General features: G+C 42.9%; 1 protein-coding gene across 1 annotated transcript in view; it reads left to right on the forward strand.

Annotated features, from left to right (window-relative positions):
- Window positions 1-19697, forward strand: part of col27a1a (collagen, type XXVII, alpha 1a) — a 70462-nt gene extending 50765 nt beyond the window's left edge. Inside the window, exons 29-61 of the mRNA XM_085414209.1 lie at window positions 8498-8551; window positions 8757-8801; window positions 9247-9291; window positions 9482-9535; window positions 10576-10629; window positions 10940-10993; window positions 11102-11155; window positions 11336-11389; window positions 11498-11605; window positions 11688-11741; window positions 11844-11951; window positions 12048-12101; window positions 12201-12254; window positions 12447-12503; window positions 12612-12665; window positions 12745-12798; window positions 12897-12950; window positions 13538-13591; window positions 13790-13897; window positions 14109-14216; window positions 14523-14630; window positions 14734-14787; window positions 15483-15545; window positions 15620-15673; window positions 15759-15794; window positions 15922-15939; window positions 16051-16086; window positions 16186-16212; window positions 16311-16361; window positions 16444-16612; window positions 16697-16806; window positions 16908-17126; window positions 17255-19697. Of these exons, the coding sequence (XP_085270335.1) occupies window positions 8498-8551; window positions 8757-8801; window positions 9247-9291; window positions 9482-9535; window positions 10576-10629; window positions 10940-10993; window positions 11102-11155; window positions 11336-11389; window positions 11498-11605; window positions 11688-11741; window positions 11844-11951; window positions 12048-12101; window positions 12201-12254; window positions 12447-12503; window positions 12612-12665; window positions 12745-12798; window positions 12897-12950; window positions 13538-13591; window positions 13790-13897; window positions 14109-14216; window positions 14523-14630; window positions 14734-14787; window positions 15483-15545; window positions 15620-15673; window positions 15759-15794; window positions 15922-15939; window positions 16051-16086; window positions 16186-16212; window positions 16311-16361; window positions 16444-16612; window positions 16697-16806; window positions 16908-17126; window positions 17255-17401 (2373 nt within the window). The 3' untranslated portion in view covers window positions 17402-19697. The remainder of the gene's footprint in view (window positions 1-8497; window positions 8552-8756; window positions 8802-9246; window positions 9292-9481; window positions 9536-10575; window positions 10630-10939; window positions 10994-11101; window positions 11156-11335; window positions 11390-11497; window positions 11606-11687; window positions 11742-11843; window positions 11952-12047; window positions 12102-12200; window positions 12255-12446; window positions 12504-12611; window positions 12666-12744; window positions 12799-12896; window positions 12951-13537; window positions 13592-13789; window positions 13898-14108; window positions 14217-14522; window positions 14631-14733; window positions 14788-15482; window positions 15546-15619; window positions 15674-15758; window positions 15795-15921; window positions 15940-16050; window positions 16087-16185; window positions 16213-16310; window positions 16362-16443; window positions 16613-16696; window positions 16807-16907; window positions 17127-17254) is intronic.
- Window positions 19698-20687: the final 990 nt, after the last annotated feature.

Genomic DNA, 20687 nt, shown 5'->3' on the forward strand with positions numbered 1-20687 from the left:
GATGTGTGGCGGGATCTGAGCTGATGTTATAGATGTTTTAAAGGACGCGGGTGCTTCTGCACACATATGCAGTTTCAAAGTTGAAGAATTAATGTTTCAGCCTTTTTTGGGGGGGGGGGGGGGGGGGGGCGAACTCATTGTGAGCACTAGAAGAGCTCTGGTGATGTAAACCAAATGCTCTTTTCTTCATTCCATAGAAATGGAACAATAACTGGTGGTTATGGGAACGAGTCATTGTTAGTCCAACATCACTTCTGTTGTGGTTGGAAAATGGGATCTGGCTTTTGTTGCTCATCTGGAAGCTGCTTGCAGATAAATATAGTAAACTGGGGAAGCAGGGTTTATGTTAATGATTAACTAAGATTGGATTGAATTATTCTGCTTTAATAGCAAACTGACACATCACTCACAAATGCCACTGCTGAGGCTTTATAACACGACCCGTGACTAAGGGAGTAAATCCCATCCATCCATCCATCTTCATCCGCTTTATCCGAGGCCGGGTCGCGGGGGCAGCAGCCTAAGCAAAGAGGCCCAGACCTCCCTCTCCCCAGCCACCTCCTCCAAGGCGTTCCCAGGCCAGCCGAGAGATATAATCTCTCCAGCGTGTCCTGGGTCTGCCCCAGGGCCTCCTCCCGGTGGGACATACCTGGAACACCTCACCGGTCACTACGCCCCTACCCATAGGTGAGGGTAGGGGCGTAGATCGACCGGTAAATTGAGAGCTTCGCTTTTACACTCAGCTCCCTCTTCACCACGACGGACCGGTCTAGGTGCATTACTGCAGCTGCAGCCCCAATCCGTCTGTTGATCTCTGGCTCCCTTCTCCCATCACTCGCGAACAAGACCCCGAGATACGTGAAGTCCTCCACTTGGGGCAGGAACTCATCCCCGACCCAGAGTGGGCACTCCACCCTTTTCCGGCTGAGAACCATGGCCTCAGATTTGGAGGTGCTGATCCTCATTCCCGCTGCTTCACACTCGGCTGCGAACCATTCCAGTGCGAGCTGGAGGCCCTCACCCGATGAAGCCAACAGAACCACATCATCCGCAAAAATCAGAGATGAGATTCTGAGGCCACCAAAGCGAAAGCCCTCCGCCACTTGGCTGCGCCTAGAAATCCTGTCCATAAAAATTATGAACAGAACCGGAGACAAAGGGCAGCCCTGGCGGAGCCCATCACCCACCGGGAACGAGTCTGACTTATTGCCGGCAATGCAAACCAAGCTCTTACAACGGTTGTATAGGGATCGAATGGGGAGTAATTCCCCTGTAATTAAATAGAAATTCAATGGATTTTATTTGAAATTACACTAAAAACACTAGAATAAGTAACAATATTTAAGTACTGCATAAGCAATTATTAGTAGTACGCAATTTCATGCTAAGTTTGCAGAAAAAGAAACAATATTTCATCATCTTACATCATGAACCCGCTCTACTTATCATGGTGCAGGCCACATTATGGAGTGGATAATCTTGCCTTTTTACATCGCTTTATTTGATATTCATTATGTTGATGTTTATGATGGATGTTGTCTTATTCTATAATTCCATTAAAATGATGGAGCAAAGTCTAACTTAATTTTTGTTCTTTCGCAATTACTGTGTAAGCAAAACCTTCAAGCTTCCGAGCAGGAAAGGAGACGCTCCTTTCCTGCAAACTACATGGAAGTTAAACCACTTCATAATACATATAGTGTGCTTACAATGTAAGGTAGGGAAATATTGTTTGTTTTTCCACAAAATTACCACGAAATGACTTATGCAGTGCATGAAGTTACTTTCCATGAATAATTTCCTTTTCTATGAAATTCCTGAATTTACTTAAAACTACTCCTGCACTACCTAAAATTACTTACCGATTACTTAAATTTACTGTTTATTTGTCTCCTTAAAAACCTACTTGTTGCCCTCCTATTCTTTCCCCCTTGTTCGCCCTTTTTCTCCATTTTTAAAAAAATCTCATTATTAGATTTTTGATATATTTTTTATTTTTTGAAACCTCGTGTAAATACATTAGCATTATAAATTGCACTTGTGAAGTTAATACTTATAAAGTGATAGGAGCAGCGAGTTACATTATTTTACACTGCTTAGTACTCTAGAGGAAGTTAGAGCACCTGTGTTTTTTTTTCTCTGTTACGACCTGTTTAACACTTCCCCAGTGTTGTGGCAACAAACTCTATGCAAATAGACTTCAGATAATTAGCAGACACAGATAATGCCAATAACAACACTGCGATTTCTTCAATTTCAGCGTTGCGGGAACAATAAAAAACACATAAAACTCCAGAGTGCTTTCTTGAAAGACGATAACCAGGCAAACAGGGACTAAGACCTGAAATAGTATCTGGATAAATACCATCAAGAGAAATTTCAATCCTCAATAATTGATGTTGCTCATAAAATGTGACATCTGGAACACCATGAAGCAAATAAATTCTTGAAGTCCCACTTAAACATCTGCTTTCAGGTGCAATAATAATGAATTCTGAGTAAGATAATGAGGACAATTTCTATAATTATGTTTACGGTGAGTTTTACTTCACAGTTGTGAACGTACCCTCAGTTTTAGCCTGTTTTTAGTTTGGGAACTTTTTACTGCTTTGGGTCCAATGAGCCAGCTGGAAAGTGGTGTAAAAAAGGGTTGAGCTTCTTCATCTGAAGAATCTATGGGAGATGGGCCTGGCCACGCTCTAAAATCTCAAGTTGTGTTTTCAGTTATTACTAATGTCAGCAGCTTCCACTGCCAATAAATCTGCCTGCTGCTACATGACTTAAATGGTAAATGGTAAATGGCCTGTATTTATATAGCGCTTTTACTAGTCCCTAAGGACCCCAAAGCGCTTTACATATCCAGTCATCCACCCATTCACACACACATTCACACACACATGACTTAGTACGCTGGGTCTTCCAAGACTAGAAACCTGAGCGTAGCAAGCCAGGAGTTACTCTCTCACAGACTCTGTTAGCAGCTGTGATCTTAAGTGTGCGACCGCAGACGCTCATATCTCACCCCCGCTGTCTAAATGTGCACAAGCTCAGTCCCAGCAACAGTTTTTAAAATAAAAAGCTTTTAGTGTATTCAGCATTCACCACGTTTAATGAAGCAAGTAAACACAAACTGATTGGCACGATGAAGTCCGAGCTGACACAAGCAATTTAATGTTCCCGTTGGACAGAAGAAAATGAAGTAAGGCTGTTTTGTAACAGCTCTGTATCAAAGACTTTGTCACGCTTGGATAAAGCATCTTAGTGTGAAATGAGACTGCATACAACTACCATTTGAACAGCATATGTGTTTTAGATTTTCCCTACTTGGATTGAAGCACGAGGCCTTGTGAACTGTGACATCTGGCTCTGCAGAGACTGTTTTCTGACATGCATATATTGTGGGGGGAAAAAAGAGGGAGATAAAACTGCACGCCAACATCAGCCTGTAGGGCGTTAGTGCCACTGCTGTCGTTTTCTGTGTCTGTTTTTATTTTCTAGTTTAAAAAAGAAGAAAAACTCCAGTAAAACTTGCGGATGTCAGCCACAAGGAGTCACCCAATCACGTTTTGTGTCTAATAACTCCTCATGACTTCTAATCACTAGAAATCCTCTGCTAATGTTTTCCATACTGAAGAGTCATCTCATCATCCCTCCCTCTTGGCATCATCCAAGACGGCCAGTTCATATAGATGCTGACTCTCTTGATGTGGTTAATCAAGTTTTAGGCATAAATATGTTTTCTTTGCCTAGATAGAATAAAATATTTTCCGTACATGTCAGCTAATTAGTCTATGTAAACGTAACCAGTGGGTAGCAGGTACCCCAGACAGGAATGTTAATGAGCGGTGCTCATCCAGCTCCATGTATAATAGGCTTATAGCACTTCAGCTAGCGTTGTTCTCCATGGGCCAAACTCCCACTGTGCCCAGTCATCAATCACTCTCACAACAAGGCCTCCTTTGTGGGGCTGTCATGTTATAGGCTTTTTGATTTCCACTCTAAAATATTTCAATTATCCTGAGAAAGGGGCAGTTAAACGCTCACTCTTTATAGCCACCGAGATCCGATCAGATCCGACTGACCCGTGTGGTGTCACACAGTCACAGTCAGTGAGCATCTTCTCGATGTTAGTGAGCCAGTATCTTCCACAGCGCTGACAACAGATATGGTTTGGATGCAGGTGCAGAGCAGATGGACTGCGCTGGTATACTGCCTGGTTCCTATTTATTTTCACTACTCACAGGACTAGCAGGCCTTTTAGTGGATTTACAATGATTATTTGACAGGTGGATACAAGTAAAGTAAAGAGACAGCTGTTCTAAAAATGTGTGTGTTTAAGTGTGAGCAGTATGCATATGTGCATGCCCTGACTTGTAATTGAAATAGATGGATTCATATATTTCCAAATTCCTTTGGAAAGATAAACCCCCGCGTATTAGCTTAAAAACGCTACAAAGAACCAAGGATAGAGGAGGATTAGATCTGCCTAATTTTCACCAATACTTCTTAGCCAACAGGCTTCAGTTCATCTCAGAATGGTTAAAACATACCTTCTTAGTTGAGCCCTGGCTAGATGTTGAACAGGCACTATGCAAGGATCTAGAGATTTCAGACCTACCATTTATTAGCTCAAACATCAAAAGACATGAATGCTTTAAAAGTATCAACATCAGCTTTTCTCTAACAGCATGGTGGGAGTTTCTAAAAATAACGGAGTCTTCATTAATCCCATGCAAACGTACACCTATCTGGAATAACCCTGACATATTACAAAACAATAATATGATTAATTTCCCAGAATGGAGTTGTAAAGGAATTAAATACTTAGAACATATATTAGAGGGAACAGAATTTATTCCATTTGACAGACTAGTTGAACAATATGGGATCAACAAGACAAGGTTTTTAGAATATCAACAAATTAAATCCATAGTAAAAAAGAAATTTAACCTCAGTCAAGTTGAATTACAAACACCACTAAGTGCGGCACATTTTTTTACTCTTAAATCCCCCAAATTATTATCTAAAATATACAGAACACTTTCTAAATTAGATGAATCAATATCCCTTCCTACTGCAAAGTGGGAAGCAGATTTATCAGTCAACCTAGACCAAAACTTCTGGTCTCAGATTTGCTTAAAAACTTTCAAATTAATTAAAAATCCCAGTCTGCAATTAATACAATACAAAATACTTCATAGAGTGCACTATACAGGTCATCGGATGTTCAAGATGGGCTTTACATCTTCCAACAACTGCTCACACTGTCAAGGCAATACACCAGACAATTACATCCACGCTCTTTGGTTCTGTCCACCAGTGCAAAAGTTTTGGCGCGAGATATGTGAAGACTTATCAAAGTGTCTGAAATGTAACATTCCAACTTCCCCCTTAGTGTGTCTACTGGGCAGCTTAGATAATGTCACTTCAGAAAAGAATATAGCCCATATGATCTTCACTGCCCTATGCATAGCCAAGAAAACAGTCCTCATGAACTGGAAAAATAAAAATAATCTTAATTCTAACCAATATAGAAATTATCTATTAGATTACATTAGTCTTGACACAGCCTCTGCCACCACATTAGATCAATTGCTCTGGGCCCCTTTTATCAGCTCCATCACCTAGTAGGGGTGGGGGGTCATAGTTTGGTCCCGCCTTCACTGTTGTGATTGGTGAGGGGGTAGGGACAGGCTTAGGGCGTCGGGGGGTTCCCCGGAGGCATCTTCCTTGGGGGGCTCAACCCGGGGTAGCGGTCACGTCCGGTTGGGGGCTCTGTTGGCTCTCAGGTGACTGTTTCCTCGCGGCTGCGTGCAGCGGGGCTAGGGGAGGGTCTGTGCTGACGGACGTGGGTTACTGACCTGGCAACCGGGCTGCCCCTGGGTGGGTCCGGGATGGGCGTGAGGTTCTGGGGGCGCTCCGTCTCTGGGCTGGGGCCCGGGCCGGGCCTCGGGGGCTTGGGTCCTGGTTGGTGTGTTGCCGGGGTTGTGGGCGGGTGGGTGCATGGGGGCCCGGCCCTGGAGCAGGGTGCCGCCGGTGCGTCGAGCCGCCTGGGGGGCTCTTCATCTGGTGGGGGGGATGGTCACATCTTGCAGGAGCTTTCTTCTCTTCAGGAACTCTCTGCGGGAGGGGGAGATACAGGAGAGGTGGAGGAAGATCTCAGCCTGGGCGTTTACCGTCTTATGTAGTCTGGAAGATGTGTGGATGGTGGGGTGGGTGCAGTTTTCTCTGTGGTGGGGTTGGGTGGACTGTCCAGGGCTCTGTGGAGCCGGGGGGCGCTACTGCACTGGGCCCCGGTCTGATGGGCCTGGGCCCCCCTTCCCTGGCGGGTCGCGGAGGGTGGGAGTGCCTACTGGGGTCAGCGGGGGAGCTGGCCCCAGGGAGGGGTTACCTGCCCCTCCCTTCCTTCCCTCCCCATCTCCAGCTGCCTCCCTCTTCCCGCTCCTCCACAACCACCCACACATGCAGGGCCTTGGAGTGGGGGTATGTCACCAGGGTGCAGAGGAGGCTACCCCCCCCCCCCCCCCCCGTCCCCCGTCCCCTTCTGGCTGCCTCTGCCTCAATTTTATCCCACAACTTAGACATTCACATTATTCACACTCTCATTACACATACATATAGGATCTTGGGGGTGGGCACAATCACGGAGTCCAATTTACCATCAGGGTGTATACCTCACCCCTGACGTCGTTGCCCACCTCTCAATTTTAAATACACTTAGTCATTGAGGGCTAGCAGGAGGGACTATGCGCTTACCTGCTGCTCCATGGCAGGTAGCTCCATGCCCTCCTGGGTTTTAATTGCACCTTAGAACACATATGCATCAACACTACAATGAGCGGGTGGAGGGAGGTTTGGAGTCTTCTCCCACCCCCATTCTCTGCGGCCTGCTGGAGCGGGAGGGCTAGTAGGAGGAGTTGGCCGTCCGACTGCGGTCTGGGGTGTGGGGCCTCCCTGCTGCTGCGGAGTCGGGGTGGTCTGCCTCTCCCCACCGCAGGGAAAAGGGTAACACCACCTGGGTCTGGGTGCAATTCCCCCCTCCAGGGGCAAGGGTACCTAGACCCGGTTTGTAGAGTACGCTTGGGGAGTGTGATTGTGTGTACAGCGTCTCTTTATGTCTGTCTCCACGTTGGTTGAGTGTGGAGTGAGTGCATATGAGAGCATGAGGGGGGGAATGGATGTTTGTGTCTGTGTGTGCCTGTATGTCTGTGTCTATATGTCAGGTTGGGTATCAGACGCCACCTCTCTGGGGACACCTCAGGCCCTCCAAGGTTTGGAGGCCTATCTCCACCCACCACCACTTCCCCTGCCGGTGGCGGACTCCCTCAGGTGTCGGTGTGTTGGTGGTTCTTTGTGTCTGGGGGTGGGCGTCCGGGTACACACCGGCTCACTCCTTGGCGGCCGCTTGTCAGGGCCTGGGGCCTGGGGCTCGCTCGGGCCCCCTTTGGAGGTGGGGTGCCCCCGGCCTCTCGGCCTGGGGCTCGGTCACTCAGGCGCAGCTGGGGGCCGGCGGAGCTCACGGGTGCGTCACTGCAACTCCCCCTGACTTCTGCTCCGCGGCTGCTGGGCGAGCCCTCATCTGGGACTCTCCTCAGCTCTTACTGGAACAGTGGCGCGGCTGCCCCTCTGTTGGTCTTCCATGGTCTCTTGTGTTCTGGGGGCCTCTGGATGTCTGGAGTTTTGATCTCCTCCATACCCGCTTCACACCCTGGAGGACGGGGCTGTGGCCCCCCCACACTCCCTAGCAGATCATTACATGGAGAAACCTTTGGAATGCAAGCATGCTGATCCACACAGGTATGCACACATGGGTATTCACAGACGCGGACTAAAGCTTTCTTGGCTGCTACCTCAAAGCACACTGTGCGCTGTCTATCTTGCGTGCTGCACAATATCGTTTATTATTTAGTAAATACTGATATCTATGACTAGCTAGTTTATTGTGATGGTGCTTTGTTTTCTCTATTATTATGTTGCTCTTTGTTGTTTGCTGTCTCCTCTGTTTGTTTTTTTTTGTTTGTTTTTTTTTTTTTCTCCATACAGGTGACCCAGGAGTTCTTTTTTTTTTTTTTTCTCTCTCTCTCTTCCCCCCCCTTCTCACCGTCTCTTCTCCCCTTTGGTTTTCTTTCTTTCTCTCCCCCTCTTTCTCTCATTCATTCCCCCTGTCCTATTTATTAAAAAAAAAAAAAAAAAAAAAAAAAAAAATGACAAAGGATGAACTGAAGCTCTGCCATCACGTAATGTCGCATACTGCTGTTTCTGATGTCATTTAAAAAAAAAAAAAAGAAATAGTTTTACATGAAGCCTCTGTGCACATGTACATACATTAACTACAAGCACACAGATATATTTATTTTTGATATTTCCCTGATAAATGCAGGACACTGTAAGTGTTGGTGTCAAAGTGTACAGAGATGTTTGTTTACAGTATGTTGTGGCTTTCTGGCAGTATTACAGTGACCTCTGTTGGTGGAGTGACAGCTGTCTTGTGTTTCAGGGAGCGAAAGGGCCTGACGGTCCAGCTGGAGAGATTGGATTAGAGGGCAAGAAGGTAAGGACGCTGGGATATACTTTTATCAAATCACGCAGACACAATTCAGAAAAAAAGCATATAAGAGAACAAAATTGCTAAATAAGCAACGATCAGCACAAAAAATGGCTACACATCTTCTTTTTTCCATTCTGAAACCTGGAAATATGAAATAAACTGATGTGTCTGGACAGTTGCTAGCGCTCATCCTTCTTCCTCTCTGCAGGGTCCTGATGGTCCTCCAGGAAAATTAGGTTTCCCTGGACCGCAGGTAAAGCTCCTGCGGTACCTTTCTGATTTTCCACTTCTTCCTCTCATGTACTTTTTTGGTGCTTATGTTCCTCCCGAGGAGTGAGACCTCAGCATAATTTAGAGGACATACATGATACCGACAGTGTGGAGACCCACAGTCTGTGGCCTAGATTTACATATATGACAACTTATTGTTCATTTTATTTGATTTTTTTTTGTTTGTTTTGAGACTTTGAGACTTACTGTATCTGAGCAGCTGTTGCAGTACCTTGTAGTGATCTTTATTTATAGAGATGGTTGTAAATGCAACATGATAGGAATCAGTGTAATAGATTTCACAAAGATACACTTGTTTGTATGGCTAGACAGGCAAATAACATATCGTATGTGTTATTACATCATAAGTTTATAAATACGCACTGTAGAACCGTTTTGTTTTAATTCTTTTTTTTATGTCTTTCCAGGGAAAGCAAGGAGAACCAGGAGAAACCGGACCTAAAGGATTTTCTGTAAGTTCATTATAATCATACATGTGAATGTTGAACAAATACAACTGAGGAAGGTTAGATGAAGTCATGAAACTCCACTCTCTCTATTTTATAGTTGCTGATGTCATTTTCTGAATATACTGTATCTGACATCACACCTGAAATGCAGTGCCATTCTTTTGATTTTTAAATGTGATTTTTACATTTTCAGGGTATCCAGGGGCCTTCTGGATCTCCAGGGGACAAGGGAATAGCGGGCGAGCCAGTATGAACCTCTTCCATCTTCTCAAATATGTCTCTTGTATTCCTTCATCATCTTTATACCTTTCCTGTTTTGATATCTCCGACCATCCACAGTCTCTTTCCTTCCTTTTCAGTCTTTTGCCGTATTTTCATTGCAGCTCATCAAACTTCCTCTCCCTTCTTCTGAGAGTTTTAATATTAATAATTCTTTTTGGTAGAGTAGTTCACTCTGCCCAGCCCTGTTAGCTCCCATAAGCCAGGAGCTAGTTTATGAGACATTTTTGAGTGCCTATTAAAAATATATTCGCCTGTATTAAATGTTTCCTCTGGCACAGCCAGAGAATTGTCTCATTCTTTGCACATCTGTTCTCTAGTGACAAAAAACAAGATTGATCTTTGAAAAAGAAACTCCGCATTTATAGAAGCGCTAAACTGCTGAACTTGCAGGGAAGTAGACGTGATTGCTATTGCTATAATAGATCCAGTCTTTACTTTAAAAGATTTGCTCTCCTTCTTGTGGCTTTGTTTTATTGAACAGCGGGACAGGCAGAGCACAAATAGAGGCTCAGAAATGTGTCTGTTTGCATGCATACTGACTTTCCCGCAGCAGCACTGGAGACCCCATCCCTCTTTGTTTTCATTAATATGACAGAGTTACAGGCTGATATTCTCCTGTTTCCTGTTTAAGTAGAAAATTGATCACTAACATAATTTCTCTTGCTGTATACTCCACAGAGCAGAGAAAAATCGTATTTTCCATTCATTCTTCACAATTATGTTTCTTGTGCTGCAATCTTGTAGCTAGAAGGGCTGCAATGTACCCTGACATTATTTATGAAGTTTTTGTGCCAAAGCATCAGCATTTAAGAAGCTGGATCAGTGACACAATTAGTCTTTGCATTCAGAGCCAAACTGGGTACTGCAAGCGTGCTGATTTATCAGCCACTGGCACACTCACAGTAAACATCAGCCAGAGGTTCCTTTTTCTTTTTCTTTCTGTGCACATGACAATCTAGTTGATTTTAATTAGGCTGAAACATCTCTATTTCTCTTGTCATTTAGGGACCGGCAGGGCCACGTGGGACTATCGGACCTTTGGGAGAGACTGGTCAAAAGGTGAGAGACCTCGCTTACAGACAAGCGTGGATTCATATTCCACATGCAAAAGGTCACGCTATTTATTTGCATGCACAAAAAGGGTGTTGTGAAAACTAAATGAATAAATATGTGGCATCTGTTCCTCATCCTACCCCAGTAGATCAATAACGCTCTTTAATTTAACCAATCTGTCCGATTTAATCAGTCAGCTACATAACAAAGGGCTCTTTTTTTCCCCTCTCTCTCGCCTCTCTCTTTTGCCAATACATACACAAAAGTTGAGATATTATTCATATGAAATGTCAAAGAGTCATCTGCTGTTTTCAAGGGTCCTCCAGGAAAAGTGGGTGAACCAGGACTGCCAGGGGAGCCAGGGGAGAAGGTGAGAGAATAATATTGTTGTAGTTTTAGCTGGGCGTGCTCTATGTTTTTACTCTGTAGTGGTAAACAGGATATCAAAGTTTAAGAGCTATCTGTGTTTATGTGTCAGGGAGCCATTGGACTTCCTGGGAATATCGGAGAGCAGGGACTAATAGGACAGCGGGTATGTTTATCTGAATTATGCTGTACAGTCTTCTTTGTTCTTGTTTCTTTCATAAGCATAATATATTTATGTGTGTGTGTGTGTGTGTGCGTGCGTGCGTGCGTGCGTGCGTGCGTGCGTGCGTGCGTGTGTGTGTGTGTGTGTGTGTGTGTGTGTGTGTGTGTGTGCGCGCGCGCGCAGGGAGAGCCAGGTCTAGAGGGAGAAGCTGGTCCGGCTGGTCCTGATGGAACCAAGGTGAGATGTTTTTTCCCTTTCGTGATGTAACTGTCCTCCATGCTGTATTCCAAACCAAAGCATTAGTTTTGGTGTGTAAGAGTGCCGCTGTCCATCGTGCACCTTTAGGGGGAAAAAGGTGACATGGGTCAGGAGGGTGACAAAGGAGAAAAAGGTGAAACCGGACAAAAGGGAAAGGAGGGCCCCCCTGGAAGTCCTGGATTCACTGGTGTCAGGGTAAGTCACCTGTCTTTCTTTTAAAATTCATACACACACGCACAGACTTTTAAACCTCACTCTAAACCTTTTGTCATGGTAGGGTCCAGAAGGGAAGCCTGGCAAAATTGGGGAACAAGGCAAACCAGGGTCAAAGGTGCTAGCATCAAATAACCTAACAAGTATTCAGAAATAATAACAAATACACAAATGCTGTGTGCTCAGGTATATTCTAACTCTTCTTATCCTGTACGTTTAGGGTGCCAAAGGTAATCAAGGTCACCTCGGGGAGACTGGGTCAGTGGGGAAGACTGGACCGCCAGGTTTTGTTGGGCAAAAGGGTTCCAGAGGAACTATTGGTCATGTGGTAAGGTGGAATAGTAATAATGTAAATCACAAGCACTTTGCGTAATAATCCTTTAATAGATAAAACAATTGAAGATGCAACACTTGTATTCTATAGGGCGCTCCCGGTCGAATGGGTCAACAGGGGGAGCCTGGTCTTGCAGGTTATGAGGTAAGATTGTTTTGTTAAGGTTATACATCAGAGTCAGCACAATGAAGCATTTGTTATAGTTAGTTTAGATAATATGACTATTTGCGACTTTCTTTGCAGGGCCATCAGGGACCTCAAGGCCCCATAGGGCCTCAGGGACCAAAAGGTGAAAAGGTACGGATTGCTCACTTTACGTGGCGTGTTTCTCTTACTCTTTCACTGTATCATAGGCCAAATCCTTATTGTGCCCCTGGAATAAGCTGAATATGTAACACTCAGGGGGCATTTCAAAAAAGCTTAAATCATCAAGAAAGTTTGTATTACTCGAAAACATTTGGGTAAAATTTTTCTTACTTTTATGCTTAGGGCGAACAAGGGGATGATGGGAAGGTAGAGGGTCCTCCTGGTCCTCCGGGTGACATGGTAAGTCACACCCAACTTACTTTCCTTTCTCTTTCTCGTGTTTGTCTTTTATACAGTTGCAGAAATTGTGTCATTTTCAGTTTATTAATAGACTTTGTATCTTATCAGGGACCTCCAGGGGACAGAGGAGAAAGAGGGGAGCCAGGAGATCCTGGGTACAAAGTGAGGACCATCCTTCCACTTGATTTTTTATAATATTAATTTGTGATTATCTGTTTTATAATCTGTTGTTATGTTTTAGGGGCAAATTGGTGTGGATGGTGAGCGAGGTAGACCCGGTGCTCCCGGACTGCCAGTAAGTGCCAAAACTTGTGATTTTCAGGCATACAAACACCAGGGACAGTCACCTGGTTTGTCTTTACATGCTTTCATTAACACAGTTGTCAATTTCAGGGACATCCTGGACCTCAAGGACAGCAAGGACCCAAAGGGGGCAAAGGAGATCAAGTAAGGATGGGAAACAAAAATGATGATGTGTGTGGGGTTCAAGGTTCTCAGCGATATGTTACAGTTGGTCTACAGCTTGGGAAATGGTCCAGTCTGCATAATGGGTCCTTTGACATACAAAGCTAATATAAAATGCAACTATCAATGTACAATTTTTAAATGACATATTTGTAACATTTTGGCACTTTGGTGTAGGGAGGTGGTAGGATGGAGTACTTACTCCATTACTGGAATAAATAATGTGAACAGTTTTGCTAATAAAAATATAGGATGCTAGTTCAGTGCATAAAAAGTAATTACCTCATATAAATGCGCATCATATTAACTCTATTTATATAGAGACATAAATAGCTGCAAAAGGATCAGCAGGTTTCTGCAAAAGTTGAAAAATGAGCTGATGTTGTGCATGATCAGAAAAATTTACCAAAGAGTACAGCACTGTGCAATGTGGGCTAACAACAAAAGATCATCCCAGTAAGCATTTAATATTACCAGAGATGTGTTTTAAAAATGTCAGTACACACCTTTAATAATCAGTACCTGTTCAGTAACTGCACACTTAAAACTTTCTATCTCTCATTCTTAAGGGTCAGAAAGGCAAACAGGGTCAGCCAGGACCAAAAGGAGCCAGAGGACCAGAAGTAAGTGACTTGTTTTCATACACCCACAGCAGGTTCATTTAGTGTTTAATTAAAAAGAAACATTTTTGCAAATTATCTGTCTAGAAAAAATGTGTTTTCGGTAAAATGGATTGTCTTCATTGTCAAGTAAAATGAGCTTAAATGATGCATTTCACAGGATTTGCTGTAGTTATTTGATGAGCCTGCTCTGCTCTGTAGGGTGTAGGTGGTCCTCCTGGTCCTAGAGGTGTGGTGGGCCGAGAAGGTCAGGAGGGTGTACCCGGGGTGGATGGAGTCCCAGGAAAAGATGGCAGTAAAGGAATCCCGGTGAGATGATCAAGGAAATCATATTATTAATTTCATTAGTGGCCATTAAATCCTGTTTCCATCCAGGAAATGAGTTTAAAAGATGCGAAACAGCCTGATGAATTTGCTTTTGAATTTTGTCTTCTTAATGCCAGGATAAAACCTTGTTTATTTTATCAGCTCAGTTAAACATGTTCTTCTTCCTCATTTTACCTTCTCAAAATGAATCTAGGGAGAGCATGGTGACGATGGGGAGGCTGGTCTTCCTGGAAAAGCTGGCTTGCGTGGTAAAACTGGCGTTCCAGGACTCCCAGGAGATCAGGGAGCTTTTGGACCAAAGGTAGGAGGGATATTCTTTTCAATTAGCAATAGCTACCTCAAATAAGGAATATACTAGTACAATATACTGTGTGAATGTGTGAATGAATGTGAGTGCGAATGGTTGTCTGTCCCTGTGTGTTGGCTCTGTGACAGACTGGCGACCTGTCCAGAGCGTACCCCGTCTCTTGCCCTATGACAGCTGGGATAGGCTCCAGCGCCCCCCGCGACCCTGAAAAGGATAAGCGGAAGCGAATGGATGGATGGAATATACTATACTAGTACAGTATGACAGCCTTAATAAAAATGCAGTCATTCATCCATTCAGGGTGAGCGGGGTCTTCCGGGTCAGAGTGGACCTCCCGGAAAAAGAGGCTTCAAAGGTGGAATGGGATTGCCAGGGCCACAGGGCGACAAAGGACCTAAAGGACAACCTGTGAGTGTCAGCAACAGATACAGTAGTATACATAACAAGGAGTAGATGTTGAGTTATATTTAATTTTCCTTTTAAATTAATTCTTCATTAAATTCTCACTCAGGGTGACACAGGAGAGTCAGGTTTTCCAGGAGTTCTGGGAGTTTTTGGACCAAGGGTACGTGTACAACAAAACACTAATAAAATTTTCCACACATATTTAAGGCAGTTCATTTACAGTACACAGTCATTATTATCTAGATGAGGACAGAATAGTGCAGGTAACTTAGACAACACGTGACAATGACATTGATTAAGACAGGAAGAGAACGAAAAGGAGGAGCTCAGATGGGGGTGGGTTACAAAGCGGCTTGCAGTTGCACAGCAAATGCAAACTCAAGCAGCATAAACAGTACGCCCTTTATGATAATTCCTAGTTGAAATCATTGAAGGGTAAGCCATCATCTGATCTGCCAGGACTTCAGCTGAACTTGACTTGGTGCCCTGTGTGAACTAACACTACACTTGATTTGTTGTTCAGGTCTAGACCAGATGTTGCAACTCCTGGCCCTGACTAAGCTGAAATTGTTGGTGCTTGCACAAGTTTGTGTTGTGTACTATTATAAACCTATAAATCACATTTTATACAAATGTCAAATAAACACTGGTGTGTGACTAATCATGTCACATGGCGGGGAAGACCACTATAGCTCATTTTTCCTAAATTCAATTCAATATTGAAGCCATCAGAGCTTATCCAGTGTTCCGAGATGAAGCAAAATCTATAGTCAGAGATAGGTTAGTGTAAACATATGTTTTAGGCCAAACTGACAAAGTGTGTAATGGCTGTGTGTAAATATGTATCACTTTCAGGGGCCTCCAGGAGACTTTGGGCCAAAGGGCATAAGAGGGCCAAAAGGGCCCCAAGGATCAGTGGTAAGTAACGTGATGATTTAGATCATTCTGATAAAAAGCTCTGGAATGCTCATTCTTTTTTTTTTCTCCTTTAGGGTAGACGAGGAATTGTTGGTCCCGTAGGAATTATTGGTCCCAATGGAAGAGCAGTACGTTTTGTACATGACAGAAGCTTTGACATTTCTCTGCGCTGATGTCTTTCAGCATACTCACTGGTTTATGTACACTTTACAGGGTTCTCGAGGACAGAAAGGCAATCGTGGCGAGACTGTGAGTTTTCGTTGTCTTTTATCATATCTATCACTTGTTTTTTTCCCATTTGTTTACATTAAGAGTGCAAAAAGCAGAGTTGATTGCAGAATTCTGGCTAAAAATATGTTTTTCTCTCTCTGAACAGGGAGCTCAAGGTCCAAGGGTATGTTTGCACAGCATCGTCTTTCCCTCCTGTTACAATGGATTTTAATTTTACTGTGGTGACTTGAATGACAAAAAGTTAATATAAAAATTATGTTCTCTTCCCTGTTAGGGATCTCCTGGACCTCGTGGACCACCTGGACATCCAGTAAGTTTTTTTTCCCTCAGCGTTTAACCAAATATTATTTTCCAGCTTGCATGACACATGCAAGCCTAATGCCTAATGCCTGTTTTTTATTTCCTTTAGGGTCCTCCAGGTGTCCCTCTGTCATTTGTAAGACATGTTATACTTGCTGGTTTCATTACACCCGATATGTGTTAGAAGATACAATGTCACTGATTAAATTCAAACTGGGGGTTTTTTTGATGTAGAAAGAAGATGGTGTATTGTTTATGGATTTACCCACCCCACTCAGGACTGAGGTTAGTGGAAAATGCTGATAGTGTTTCCCCATTGTTATACTTTATAATCTGTTGACAACTTAAAAGACTCTTGTGTTTTTAGAATAAGCCTGTGATGGACCTGCCGATGCTGGACCAAGGTGCAGAGATCTTCAAGACCCTCCACTACCTCAGTAACCTGATCCAGAGTCTGAAGAACCCACTGGGCACTCGGACCAACCCTGGCCGTATCTGCAGGGACCTGCACAGCTGTGAACAGAAGTTAAATGATGGTGAGAATGGTGTGCACGGCACAGAGGGTGAACAGTTTTGTGTATAGATAGTCAAATGATCCTAAAACATGTTTTTATTTTCAGGCACGTACTGGATTGACCCCAACCTGGGTTGCATGTCAGACACAATAGAAGTCACCTGCAACTTTACCGGAGGTGGACAGACTTGCCTGAAACCATTAACAGTGTCCAAAGTATGCATGAGATAGTGATATCCCCCAGTTTCCACAAAATTATAAAATATTTATAAAGGTTACACATAAAATAAACTTGTTAACCATCTCCTTTTCTCTAGCCAACAGTCAGTGTTGGTCGTGTTCAGATGAACTTCCTCCACCTGCTGAGCTCAGAGGCCGTGCAGCACATCATCATCCACTGCCTGGATGTCTCTATTTGGAGGTCAGCTGAGGATCAGCCTGTTGAACAGGGGTCTGTGAAATTCAAGGCCTGGAGTGGGGAGGTGTTTGAGGTGGGAGGAGAGTTGGAGCCAGAAGTCTTGGAGGATTCCTGCTGGGTAAGACTGAGATCCAGTTATCTTGTTTATTACATGTTATATCGTTACTGAATTTAAAGCATTCAAAGCATACCAAAAACTGTGGGTATAAAAAAGTTGCTCTAATTCTGATATTTTCAATATTTCAGATAAAAGATGGGCGCTGGCACCAGACCCATTTTGTGTTCCACTCCCTAGACCCCACACTCCTCCCTGTGGTTGACATTTACAACCTGCCAAAAGCTAGTCCCGGCTCTCATTACCACCTGGAAGTGAGCCCTGTTTGCTTCCTGTGAGACTGTGTCTTCAGAGCAAAGACGGATGGAACAAGATACATTCGCATAGGTGGAGAATGGCGCAATCTCCCAACCAACCAAACCATGTCCAAACCGTGGCCAAACACTGTCCAAGCAAGAAGATGCCACCAACCCCCAAACAGATCCTGCTTCGCTCTGCCAAACTCCCTGGACTGCAAACACAGAGGGAGGAAGCACAGGGACCTCGGGCTGGAGCCGGGGGCAAAGAAGGGCTGAGAAAGAACAGGGCAGTTCTCGCACTACAACCTTCTTCAGGCTCTTCGAAAAGGATCTTCTCATATACGCTTACTTGGAGAAAATAAAGGCGCTATGCCACAAAATCTCTCCAGAACATTTCTAAGTGAAGGGAGACAAAGGCCAAGTTAATCAGTGGACATTATAGTAACTTATTTTTGTATACAGTCTGTATACTGAGCGTACTTTTGGGGGAGAAATACCAGAAATTTATTTCTGCTAGAAGAAAAGAATTAAAGTAATCCGGATTAGTTCAATGTACATATTTATATATATATGCTTATAATTAACTTTTATACCTGTATATCTTATGTAAATTAATAATAATAGTAATAATAATAATAATAATAATAATAATAATAATATTCTTTAAGTGCAATAGAAAACGAGAAGATAATTTGGTGTTTTAAATCTATATGGAAGGATTTGTCAGGGGTGCCTTTTTTTTTTTTGCCTTTGGTGCTCATCTTCTCGTGATCCGGCATAGGTGAATCAATCCAGAGGGAGAGTTGTTTGCTTAAATTGAGCAGAAGTCACATTTATATTTGTTTTACTCCATTGGGAGATTTCCCTGATGTGGGAAACAGCCAGTGGCACACAGTTAGCCCTCAGTAAATTACATCCAAAGCCACAAGCCAATACCTATCCACAGGGGGTATATTAAATACTTACTAGACCAGATGCCACTGATGATTAGGGAGAATTTAGATGGAGATTAGGGGTCAGGTTTAGGGAGACTATGGAGCTCAGGTTCTCAGTAGTGTTTCTCTAACTGTGGAGTGTCCTTGCTTCTTTATTTATCATTTACAGTAAAAGGTAGGTGTTCTTTTTAAATCAGCATCAGTCATAAACCTCTCCTACCCCACCTATACAGCAATCTTTAGAGGGGAACTGAGCCACATGAGAGAGTAGTGTGAATACAGGAATCCAAATCAACCTCCATTTCTAAGCCTGTCGTCGCTCTACTGCCTGGTGCTAGGTAAACTGTTTAAAGTGCTAGCCATAGTGCTGTATTTACACCACTGTGCAAAAATATCCCAATGTTTATAGTGTTTGCATGCTTAAACAAATCAAAAAATATTGCCATAGCTGTATAATGCACTATAATAGCGATATCCCATCTAGCACTACAGAATTCCCATAAAGTCAGTCATCTGTCATTTATGTAAATGTGTTCAGTGCTGCAATTGTAGGTGTATTAGAGAGCTTATTACTGAAAAAAACCCAAAAACATTTCTGCTTTTGCATGCCCGCATAAATCTCAGCATTTGAAGTATTTTTTAAGGCTAAAATTGTTTTCTCTGTACAAAGCCCCTTCTCTCCCACAGGTGTATGTATTAAGTGTAGAGACACACTAGTGGAGATAGTTTTTACTAAATGATAATAATATTAATTAAAAAAAACATTTCTTTGATGTAGCTGGACACAAATGTGTATAATTGTGTAAACCTCGCTGTATACAATGGATCCCCTCTTGCTAATTTAATGTTATTTAATGTTGTTAATGTGGTTGCTGACTGAAGCAAGTTTCTGTTGGTTGAAGCAATACTACTCTTTCTGACAACTTTCGAAAAATCAGTTATCCCAACTGGTCTTGGAGTTTATAGATTTGTTTTATGTGTAAATTTGGGACTCCAGAGAACAAATTTATTGCAATGTTAATTCTTTTATTTTTGTAACTTTTTTTTCCCGTTATGTTCCTCTATGATAATCAAACATGTACTGTACCAGGATTGTGCTATTCTATCACTTGTGTTTTTAAAGAAATTATGCAAATATGTGAATTTTATTTTCCTTTTCCTTTTGTAAATCTGTTGTAGACATTTCAAGAAGCTAAGAATACCTCACAATTTTACGCAGGACTTGGACAAACGTTTTTTTCTTGCCTTTATAATTCAAATCTGTTTCGGAAATATCAGCCAAATGCAGCGAGTAAGTCCTCCAACTCTGAACAAGACGGTTTCTGTTGCCTTCATCGTTTCTCTGTCTACTCTTTAGTGATTGTTCGGTGTCCATTTGTTAAATAAATACTTTTAATTTGTGTCTGGATTTTTACTTTAACCATTGGCCATAAGCTGTGATGCAAAACATATTTTACTTATTTACCAACCTAATAAAGTTGCAAAAATGTGTGGCTTTGACATACAGTAAACAATATCGACACTCTATATCATCAATCTATATGTGCTGAACTATAAGGACACAAAGGCTTTTCGGGCCACTGGTTGCACAACTTAGCTATAATTAAACACATAGAGCGTTTCGACATTGCAATATGACTCCAGACGGGTGTAACTTTTTCCACAAGGTGACACCGTGGTGAGTTGATTCATCGCTCACACCTGAGTAGAGGCCTTCAGGATCCTAAGTATTGGAACATGGACACCATTTTTGTCATTTTACCTCTGGACATGGTCTTGTGGCTTCTCTGGACAAATTAAAAAATAACAAACTGATAAAATTTTTTAAAGACTCAAAATTTTCCGAACAGAAAGTAACATAAATCCAAATGTAGGGATTGTTTTTAACCATGATAATCATGGTTTTTTAATCATATTTAATACATCATTTTTTAAATACCTCTACATCATCAGTGTGTATGTGTTTTGTTTTTAAGAAACCTAAATGAACTGCACAATTATTGATGGCTCAGGGTTTACAGCTTTAATACTTTGATGCAATTAATTTGTAGTCAGTGACCATTTGAAGTCTGGACCTCACTGAGGGCATCACCTCCGTTCCTTGAGGTTTGAGGGAATTTTTCTCTGCACAGGCCCAACCACAGCATTTCTGCCAGGTTGAGCTCTTTGACTGAAACATTGCACCACCTTGATTCTTTTCTTCTTCAGCCAATCTGTTGTAGATTTGCAGCTGTGGTTTGGACCATTGTCCTTTTACATGACCTAGTTCCAGACAAGCTTTAGCGGTCAGACAGATGGCCTCACATTTGACTCCAGAATACTTTGTTATACAGAGGAGTTTGTGGTGCACTTAGTGACTCCAAGGTGCCCTGGACCCATGGTAGTCCAAA

The sequence above is a fragment of the Rhamphochromis longiceps genome, linkage group LG7 (assembly GCF_057381845.1).
Source record: "Rhamphochromis longiceps isolate RC_006_pf linkage group LG7, R_longiceps_female_GT1.1, whole genome shotgun sequence".
NCBI lineage: Eukaryota > Metazoa > Chordata > Actinopteri > Cichliformes > Cichlidae > Rhamphochromis > Rhamphochromis longiceps.